Source organism: Chiloscyllium plagiosum, unplaced genomic scaffold (assembly GCF_037043375.1).
Source record: "Chiloscyllium plagiosum isolate Xiang-an unplaced genomic scaffold, Cpla_swu_hap1 HiC_scaffold_23, whole genome shotgun sequence".
Taxonomy (NCBI): domain Eukaryota; kingdom Metazoa; phylum Chordata; class Chondrichthyes; order Orectolobiformes; family Hemiscylliidae; genus Chiloscyllium; species Chiloscyllium plagiosum.
Window position 1 is genome coordinate 53,475,716 of NW_028270161.1, and position 11,261 is coordinate 53,486,976.

The window sequence follows — 11,261 nt, forward strand, 5'->3', positions numbered from 1 at the left end:
CTATCCACATGGTAAAAATCAGGAGTGTGATGGAATACTCCTCACTTGCCTGGATGGGTACTGCTCCAATAACACTCATGATACCATCCAGGACTTTGCAGTCCACTTGCTTGATATCCCATCCAGCACCTTCAACATTACAACAGCATACAGTGACGGCAGCATGTATCATCTGCAAAATGCATTGCAATAACTCACTAAGGCCCCTGCAACTACATCTTCTGAATACTTGATCTCTACCATCTAGAAGGACGAGGGCAACAGATAACTGGGAACACTGAAACCTGCACAAGTTCCTATCCATGCCACTCTGCGTCCTGACTTGGAAATATATCCCAGCCCTAATCCCAACACTTCACTATTGCTGACTCAAAATCGCTTCCTAACAGCACTTTGGGTGTCCCTACACCCTAAGGTTGGCAGCCGCTCAAGAAGGCAACTCATTATCCCCAGAGTAGCCAGGGATGAGCAATAAATGATGGTCCAGCCAGTGACATCCATATCTTATGAACAAATGTTTCAAAAAAACTAATTACAGAGATAGGGATGGGCCAAGGCCAAGGAGGAATTTGAAAAGAAGGATGAGAGTTTTAATATTGAGTCACTGTGAGACACTGGAGGTTAGAAAACACAGACATGATGGCCGAATAGGATTTGGTGTGGGAAAGACAATAGGCATCAAGATTTTGGGTGAGCTGCACAGAGCACGGAGGTAGCTGATTAACAGTATCCAAGAGTCGGCTTCAACAATTTCAATTTCTGACTCTAAGCTCATTTCACAGCTTCCACTTCCACCCAGTCATTGGCCTCGCCTACACTCCTTCGTGAAGACACAGATGTGGAAGCGATCCTGGGTTCAACACTTATGGACTCCATGAGAAAGCTCCAGTATTCAAAGTTTTCTCCACTACCTGAACATGTGATGGTTACACAGGCTAAGGTTCACTATGTAAGGAACTCAAGAATGAACAGATGACATTAAAACTGAATTAATACAACTGAAAGATGCAATACAACTGTTACTCCATGAATTGCTATGTGACTATTTAGCATACCTTGTTACTGATAAGGCACCAAGATGAGGCTGCTTATTGAGCAGCCATGTCCAAATTAGACGAATATCAGGCATCGTTTTTCCATTGTAGTTGTCCAACTATCTGGCATTACTGCAAGAGACTAGGTAAGAGCTCATTCTTGTTGTGTCAACTCTCCATTCAGTCAGACATGACAACCTTAACATTTACTCTGTTTCACCTCCCTTTTTTTTGTTAATACACATCCCAAATTTCACAAGAACTGCTAAACCTTGGGGAAAATTTAATCCTAACCCCACCCAGAGATAAAGAAGTCAGAAGATGGGGTGAGGTCGTTGAAATAAAGCATTTCATTTTCTCACAGCTCAACTTCTGCTGGTCACCATTGGAGCTATTTACGAAATAGATGGCGTTCCCACTGGAAGCAAGCAGGAGCCTCAAATTTATTTATTCTGCTTTCTTGTTATATCAGTGGGATGGCAATAGATTTCTGCTTGGATCTTAACCATTTATAATTTGTTGGGCATTCTGAAGCAGGTCAGCATTGGAAGTGGGGGAATTGTGTGGGTCACAAAGAGGGCCATGATATAAGTCATACCCTCTAAGTCTCACAGGAATACCTACAGCCATCTGTTTTGAGACTCTTTCCACTCATCTCCCACAAGCTGCTCCAGAAATCTTCAACCCACCAATTATCTGTCCTGGAATGAACCGCGCTCTGTTGCTGGGCAGGAGAGTACACACTTGGTAGCTCCTGGCTGACCACCAGTTGACGGCTGACCAGTGGCATGTACTGAGGTCGAGGAACTACAGTAACCTAGGCCATCAAGTTTACGTTGCACCCATCACCTCCTCCTTGCCTGCACAAACAAATTGAGAGTTAAAATGCCTTTATTTAGAATTATTCCTTGCAGGTTGTTAAATCAAGCATTACTGTGGCCCTGACTATACATTAAACTGATGGAGACTACTCTTTAACAGCCAATATTTCTGAAGGAAATGAGGAATGTTACCTTTTTTTTCGCAAGTAGATTATTGCATGGTCTGTTTAACAATCCTGGCTTGAAAATAGTGACCTTGATAATTACATATACATACTTTTTTTGGTCTGCTTCATGCTGAATGATATCTTAGAGGTTTCCAGACTACTGCTACAGTATTCACATTGACTTGTATTATCTATAGCTTGTGCAGGTTTCCTTTGGGAGGTCAACAATTGGGAATGGAAGAGACTTTCCCATACTCTGAACATTGATACCCAAACTAACCGACAGACCAGATTGAATGACATAGACATCATATGTTTTCATATCTTTTCCACTTTGAGATTTCCAATCTCTGAAGCATTGTTTAAGTTAAGAGATTTATTCCTCCTTAATCTTTGCTATCCTACCCTGTTATGAGTGATCAGTCCATATTTTAGCTTATAAAGCCTCAAATGAAACTGTCTATAGCTTTATCATACCATTGCATCCATCTTCACCCTACCTCATATTTCCTACATTACTTCACTCCAAAAGTGCTTAGTTGGCCATGGAGTGCTTCCAACAATCCTGAAAGGTGAAAAGCACTGTATAAATGTGATTTGTTCTTATTGAGCAACCATGTCCAAATTAGACGAATATCAGGCATGGTTTTTCCAAACTATCTGGCATTACTGCAAGAGATTAGGTAAGAGCTCACTCTTGCTGTACCAGCTCTCCATTCAGTCAGACATGGCAAGGACATAAAGTATACCTGCCCAATATGGATGGTTGCAAGCTAACTGAATGCAAATTGCTGGGCTTACATCATTGGCACTCACTGCCTTTAAGGGTGGTAGTGGCAGAAACCTTCAGAACATTTAAGAAGTATTTAAATGTGTAGTTATGATGCCAAAGCGTACAGGTGCTAGAGAATGAGTTTGATTCACTAGGTGCTTGTTCCTCACATAAAGATGAGGAAGGACACCACTTTGACTAGGACAACACATCCATCCTAGGACATGCCCAACAGAGACACGCACAAAATTTCCTAGAGTAAGGCATACCAACTGGAATTCTATCAACAAACACATAGAATTGGACCCCATCTACCATCATCTGAGAAAAAAGAACAGGAAATTACATCAACACAGGAAATTACATCACCAACACAGGAAATGACACCACCAACCCAAGGAAACCTAAACACAAATAGAAAGCAGGATGTAACACCACGCTTCACAAAACGCTCACTGATGATGTTACCTAGTATAGTGACGAAACGTTGGGAAACGGACCTTCCAGCTCAGTCAGCAAACTTACATCCAGTGCTTGTTTTTGACTAGCACAGGCTTGATGGGCTAAAGGGCCTGTATCCATGCTGTAGATCTCTACAAATCTAACACCTGATATCTTTTCTGGAATTTGCACCTATACAATGCTGGTACATTCCTATCAGGGAAATTGCTATAGTAGCAGTGTAGTGATTGGAACCAGGTGGATTTTATTGACTATGAGATCCTTGATTGGGTTTGCTAGCCTGGGCCAATCAGGGAGCCATGGCTGACAGGTGTAAACAGGGGATTCAGATTCTCCTCACATCAGGGACTGACTCCAAGCTGGCTGGCCACAGCCAGTGTATTGTGCACATGTAAATAAAGGATGACTTGGTGACAATACTGGCCTCTGTGCTGTTATTTGAAGCAGGGAGCGCCTTTTAAAATTTGAAATAGCCTCTGCAGTTGATCACAGAGCAAATGCCTGTTTTGTCTGAGAGAAAAAAAAATGCTCTTTCCTTTATCTGCACATTCCTGACAATCCCTGAAGTAATAGATCTAAGTGCTATGAAACATACCATAGCCATCTTCTATCTGTAATCAGTTGTGCTGTGAGAGTTCTGTTTAGAATAAGTCTCACAACTTGATCTCATAAGATTCCGTGGATTAGGCATCATGAAGGACAAAGGCCAAATGCCCTGTTAGATTCTGTCAGCATTATTCGAAGCCTGAAAGAAAGTGTCTGACCTATCCAAAGCAGACCATTGCTAGTAAGCTGTGAAAATAGACAGTAGTGTAATTCCTTTTAAATCCATAGCAAGTTTCAAATCAGTGAATAATACTGAACATTAAAATAGGCTTCACGAATACAGATATTGCATTGAGAGAAGCCACCCCAAAGATGTGGAGGTTGGGTGGATTATCCATGCTAAATTTCCCATTGTGTCCAGGGATGTGTAGACTAGATGGGTTGGCCATGGGAAATGCTGGGTTACAGGGATAGGGTGGGAGGTGGGTCTGGGAGGGATGCTCTTCAGAAGGTTAATGTTGGTTCGATGGACCAAATCTCTTGCTTTCCCACTGTTGGGATTCTATGTACTCTTGAGAAATCCTATTAGTGAACCAGAGTCAAGTGAATAATTAATTTTATAGATGGCCTAAGTTCAGGGGAAAGGAGTTGAACAATTTTGACTATCAAAACCATTCTATTAGTTGCTTAAGTGACTTACACAGTAGAAAATGTTTGTTTTTCTCATAATGGAATATTAAAAGAGATCAGCTGGACATATCTTACACAGATGTTGCTGGGCATGGAAGGTTTGAGTTATAAAGAAAGGCTGGATAGGCTGGGACTTTTTCCACTGGAGCATAGGAGGTTGAGATACGACCTTATAGAGGTTTTTAAAATAATGAGGGGTATAGATAGGGTTAATGACACCTTGGATGGGAGATTTCAAGACGAGTGGTTACATTTTTAAGGTGAGAGGAGAGAGATTTTAAAAAAGACATGAGGGGCAAATTGTTTACATAGAGGGTGGTTTGCATGTGGAATGAACTTCCTGAGGAAGTGGTGGACGTTGGTACAATTAGAACATTTAAAAGAACATTTGGATAAGAATACAAATAGGATAGGTTTGGAGGGATATGGACCAGGAGCAGGCAGGTAGGACTAGTTCAGTTTGGAATTATGTTCAGCATGGACTGGTTGGACTGAAGGATCTGTTTCTGTGCTGTATTACACTATGACTTTATGATCCAGTTATCAGGTCACCTTGTTATGCATATTTATTTCAGATGCAGTTAAAGGTTTAGTCAAAATGCTTTAAAATTCTGTATGTATTATAATCCAGTGGCTGTACTTGAAAAGTTCTATCATGTAAATCAGTGAAACAAAAAGAGACTGAAGGAACATTTCCTAAAAAAAATTAAATTGTATGTGATGATATCATACATAACCACTTCCTTAAACATGATCATGCTAAAAAGCATTGTTTAAGACTTACTGTGAGGGCTTTGGGAAAAAAAACATCTTGCATTTATGTAACCTCTTTCATGTCCTCAATACTTTACACCCAATGATGAGGAGCTATTTCTGAAATGTAGGAAAGGGGTAACCATTTCTGTACAGGAAGGTCTCACCAACAACAATGCGATAATGGTCAGACAATATCCAAGAACTCCCCACCTATGTTCAGGACACCACCCACGCCCTCCACCTCCTCCATGATTTTCGCTTTCCCGGTCCCCAACGCCTTATCTTCACCATGGACATCCAGTCCCTGTACACCTCCATCCCCCATCACGAAGGACCTAAAGCCCTCCGCTTCTTCCTTTCCCGCCGTACCAACCAATACCCTTCCACCGACACCCTCCTTCGACTGACTGAACTGGTCCTCACCCTGAACAACTTCTCTTTCCAATCCTCCCACTTCCTCCAAACCAAAGGAGTAGACATGGGCCCCAGCTATGCCTGTCTCTTCGTAGGATATGTGGAACAGTCCATCTTCCGCAGCTACACTGGCACCACCCCCCACCTTTTCCTCCGCTACATCGATGACTGTATCGGCGCTGCCTCGTGCTCCCACGAGGCGGTTGAACAGTTCATCCACTTTACCAACATCTTCCACCCCGACCTCAAATTCACCTGGACCGTCTCAGACTCTGCCCTCCCCTTCCTAGACCTTTCTATTTCTATCTTGGGTGACCGAATCGACACGGACATTTACTATAAACCGACCGACTCCCACAGCTACTTAAACTACACCTCCTCCCACCCTGCCCCCTGTAAAACGCCATCCCATATTCCCAATTCCTTCGTCTCTGCCGCATCTGCTCCCAGGAGGACCAGTTCCAAAACCATACAACCCAGATGGCCTCCTTCTTCAAGGACCGCAATTTCCCGCCAGACGTAATTGACGATGCCCTCCACCGCATCTCTTCCACTTCCCGCTCCTCCGTCCTTGAGCCCTGCCCCTCCAACCGCCACCAGGACCCCACTGGTCCTCACCTACCACCCCACCAATCTCCATGTACAGCGGATCATCCACCGTCATTTCCGCCACCTCCAAACGGACCCCACCCCAGGGATATATTTCCCTCCCCTCCCCTATCAGCGTTCTGAAAAGACCACTCCCTCCGTGACTCCCTCGTCAGGTCCACACCCCCCACCAACCCAACCTCCACTCCCGGCACCTTCCCCTGCAACCGCAAGAAATGCAAAACTTGAACCCACACCTCCCCCCTCACTTCCCTCCAAGGCCCCAAGGGACACTTCAATATCCATCACAAATTCACCTGGACCTCCACACACATCATCTATTGCATCCGCTGCACCAGATGTGGCCTCCTCTACATTGGGGAGACAGGCTGCCTACTTGTGGAACTTTTCAGAGAACACCTCTGGGACACCCGGACCAACCAACCCAACCACCCCGTAGCCCAACACTTTAATTCCCCCTCCCACTCCACCAAGGACATGCAGGTCCTTGGACTCCTCCATGGCAACACAACGGTTGGAGGAAAAGCGCCTCATCTTCTGCCTGGGAACCCTCCAACCACAAGGGATGAACTCAGATTTCACCAGTTTCCTCATTTCCCCTCCCCCCACCTTGTCTCAGTCAAATCCCTCGAACTCAACACCGCCTTCCTAACCTGCAATCTTCTTCCTGACCTCTCCGCGCCCACCCCACTCCGGCCTATCACCCTCACCTTGACCTCTCTCCACCTATCGCAATTCCAACGCCCCTCCCCCAAGTCCCTCCTCCCTACCTTTTATCTTAGCCTGCTGGACACACTTTCCTCATTCCTGAAGAAGGGCTTATGCCCGAAACGTCGATTCTCCTGTTCCTTGGATGCTGCCTGACCTGCTGCGCTTTTCCAGCAACACATTTTCAGCTCAATACGCTTTTCTACTACTGTTGGCTCAGGGATAGATATTGGCCAGAACAGCAAGCAGGATCCCTGCCTCCCTCCAACTCTTCTGCAAAACCTTGCTCTGTGCATCTTTTTACACCCAACTGACAGGTTAGATTGGGCTGTTGTTCTCAAAGCAGAAACCATGTAGCACTACACTAGACCATTTGTTTAGATTTTTTGTTAGCGAGTTCTCTGAAGTGGAATTTGAAACTCTGATCTCTTAAGACGGCTCAGAAGTGCAAATGTGACTGACTGAGTCACAGCTAAAAGGTCCAAAAAGTATAAACAGACACTTATTCCATCGAACCTGTTTTCTATTCTCTGCGAGCATGTATAGACCACACAGCCTTTTTAAATTTAAAGCTTATGGTTGAGATAGACAACATTGTACCTATTGCACATCTTGATGTAGGAAGAAGAGCCATCCTCTTTTATTATAGATGCCACTACAAGCAATTGACTCACTCAACAACTTGAAGGTGTATTAACAGTCATCCATGTATTAGCTACTGGCTTGGCAAGGGCATGGGTGTCAAGCAACTGTGGCCCTAGAGGATATTGGTAAACCAGCTGGACAAATAAAGTACTCAGTTAAAAATCACAAAACACCAGGTTATAGTCCAACCTGATGAAGGAGCAGCGCTCCGAAAGCTAGTGCTTCCAAATAAACCTGTTGGACTATAACCTGGTGTTATGTGATTTTTAACTTTGTACACCCCAGTCCAAATCATAATAGAGTACTGTATGTGTTAAGAGAGGTCTTTGGGTTTTTTTTGGATAGAGTCAAACTCCAATGTTTGTTTGTTTCCTTAATATGCTACTGTACAGAACAGAACTGTGTGTGTGACTATGTATATACACAGATTTTTTTTTATGAATAAAGTATATTTTTGAAATAAAAATATCCAATTCCGGTTAGAGGCTCTCCAGGGTTCCTATTCAGATAGGGGCATTGTGTTTTTATACAGAGAAGGCCAGGTTACAATGCAGCCCAAAACAAAGTGGCAGGAGATTGCCGCCGATCTGTCAAACCAAGAGGGTCCTGCAGTACTGCGGGTGGATGCTTGTCGATTCCAGTTCTGTGGCCATCCCGGCTCATCGCGCTGTGTTAACAACGTTCATGTGTACTCACCGATAAATAATATGGGGAAAGTGATGAAGAGCAGGAAGACATGAGGCACTAGGTTAAGAGCATCCACGAAGCAGCCGTTGTTTAAGACGCCCCTGTCGACGTTGTAAGCTTCAGCGGTGTCATTTCCACAGAAGGACAGGGCCATGTCTTCCTCCCAGCAGCTCGTCAGTAACGCAAAAGGGGGAAAGCCGTGCTCCACTCAGCCCCGATCTTCAACCCATTCATTCCTCCTTAGTGCAGAAACTACACAGCACCACAGCCCTGCTATTTATATACATAGTGCAAATGACGTTCAGAGCAAAGCAGCCAGTGTGTCCCGCCCCCTCCTGGACTGAATACACACTGGTCCCGTGCAAAATATCAGAGTCAATTGGAAACATAGAAAATATTCCTTAGTCAATATTTACATGTCAGTCCTGATTGATTATTCATGGATTTGTAAGTCATTCTATTTCATTAAGAGGTTCAACAGCACTTTACTTTTCCCCTGGTGAGTTAAGATACCTCAGTAATGACAATTCATTTAGTTCATAATAATGTCCAAGAGGATAACAGAATAATATTCTTGGTTCTCATCCCCAAGATTTCAGGTGCGAGTTAAGGAATTGAAGTTTAATATCCCCTAAGGAGCTGGGGAATCATTTTCAAAGTTTTGAATAATCAAGCAACTACGTTAAATTAAACTTGGAATCAGAAGATTGTTACAAGGCCATTCAGCCTGCATGCCTGTGCTGACTCACTGAAGGGGTGGTTCAGCAAGTGCCATTCCTTCACACCTTTTCCCCCAGTACCCTGGAAATGCTTCCTTTTCTGATATTGACCTGATTCCCTCTTGAAAACCTCAATTCGACCCGCCTCCATTTCTTGGAATCATAGAGTTATGCAACTTGTTCATGCTGACCAGATATCCTATTCATGTACCCATCCATATGCCTTTTAATTATTGTAGTTGTGGCAGTATGGTGGCTCAGTGGTTAGCACTGCTGCCCTACAGCATTAGGGACCCGGGTTTGATTCCAGCCTCGGGCGGCTGTCTGTGTGGAGTCTGCACATTCTCCCAGTGTCTGTGTGGGTTTCCTCTGGATGCTCTGCTTTCCTCCCACAATCCAAAAATGAGCAGGTTGGGTGAACTGGTTGTGCTAAATTGCCCATAGTGTTCAGGGATGTGTAAGTTCAATGCATTAGTCAGGGGTATATATAAGGTAGGGGAAATGGGAGGATCACTTTTTGGAGGGTCAGTGTGGACTTGTTGGGCCAAAGGGCCAGTTTCCACACTGTTGGGATTCTATTCTACTTCCTCTGGCAGCTTATTCCATACACACAGCACTCTCTGTGCAAAGATGTTGCCCCTTATGTCCATTTTAAATCTCCCCCCCCTCCCCCACTTTAACCCAATGCCCTCTAGTTTTGGACTCCCCTACCCTGGGGAAAAGACCTTGGATATTCATCCTACCCATTCCCCTCATGATTTTATAAACCTCCATAAGGTCACCCCTCAGCCTCCAATGCTTCAGGGAAAACAGCCCCAACCCACTCAGCCTCTCTCTATAGCTCGAACCCTCCAACCCTGGCAACAACCTTGTAAATCTTTTCTGAACCTTTCAAGTTTTGCAACATCGTTCCTCGAGCAGGGAGACCAGAATTGAATGCAGTATTCCAAAAGTGGCCTAACCAAACTCACTTAATACATTCTAAACCTGTACCACATGCTGTGTGCAAAAGCTTTTCCTTCTGTAGCCACTGGCTCATTTGCCAATCTTCCAAATCTGTGCCCTCTATTTCTCATTCCCGCCACCAATGACAACAATCTCTGCCCAGCTGCTCTGTCCAGACTCCTTATCGTTCTCGTGAATATCTTCAGTGCTCTAATGCTTTCACATCTTTCTGAAAGTGTAGTGCCCAAGACTGAACACTGTTCTCCATTTGAGGCTGAACCTGATAGAGGTTTATCATAATTTCCTTCATTTTGTGCTCCATAGTCCTACTGATAAACCACATGACATCATGTCAGCTTTGTTAAACATTCTCCCAACCTGTCTTACTACTTCACTGAATAGTGCACATGTACAACCATGTCTCTGTTCCTGCTCTCCTTTAGAATTGTGCCCTTTGTTTTTTTATTTTTCTCCACATTCTTCCTATCACAAATAAATCACTTCTCTGCATTAGCTTGTGTTTTCCATTTGTCCACTTATTCCATCAAATCTATCTGTCCTTTTGAAATTCCACACTACTGTCTTCACAGTCTTCCAAATACTGCCAAGCTTTGCACTGTGTACAAATTGTGAAATTGTGCCATCAAAACCACGGTATTTAATATGGATCAAAAAGATCAAGAATCCTGATTCCATTCAATGAGGAGTTCCAGAATAAACCTTCCTCCATTCTGAAATAAAACCCATAAAACATTACTCTCTGTTCCTTGTCAGGTCTGTTGTATGACACCCTTTTGCACTTTCATGTACACCACATCAACAATATTACCCTCATCAAGCTTCTTTGGCACCTCATCCAGAAACATTACCAATATGTTTAAGTTTAACTGCCTCTCCTTAGTAACCCACATTTGCCTGAGTGACAATATTGTCTGAAATCATCATTTTTAAAAGCTTTCCCCTCCATTGAGGATAATCTGGCTGTCCCCTCCCATAGTTGCCAGACTCATTGTTTCACATTTTTCTCACTAATTTCCAGTTTCCTAGTTCTCTACCACTACATCCACATCCAAGGAAGACTCTATTTACGACTAGCGCCTCTGCAATTTCTACCTTCAAATCCCTCAATATTCTCGGATACAATCTAACCACTGGACCTTGACATTCAATGACCATCACTGAATTCCCTCACTATCAACATCCTTGGCGTTACCATTGACCAAAAACTCAGCTGGGCTTGCCACATAAACACAGTGGCTATAAGAGCAGGTCAGAGCAGGAATTCT

The 11,261-nt window shown here is 43.8% G+C and overlaps 1 protein-coding gene across 4 annotated transcripts in view; it reads right to left on the minus strand.

Moving 5' to 3' along the window:
• Nucleotides 1-8,545, minus strand: part of LOC122561588 (ATP-binding cassette sub-family C member 9-like) — a 200,061-nt gene extending 191,516 nt beyond the window's left edge. For all 4 annotated transcript variants that reach the window (XM_043713429.2, XM_043713430.2, XM_043713427.2 and 1 more), the window contains exon 1: nt 8,321-8,545. In XM_043713429.2, the coding sequence (XP_043569364.1) occupies nt 8,321-8,465 (145 nt within the window). In that variant the 5' untranslated portion in view covers nt 8,466-8,545. The remainder of the gene's footprint in view (nt 1-8,320) is intronic.
• Nucleotides 8,546-11,261: the final 2,716 nt, after the last annotated feature.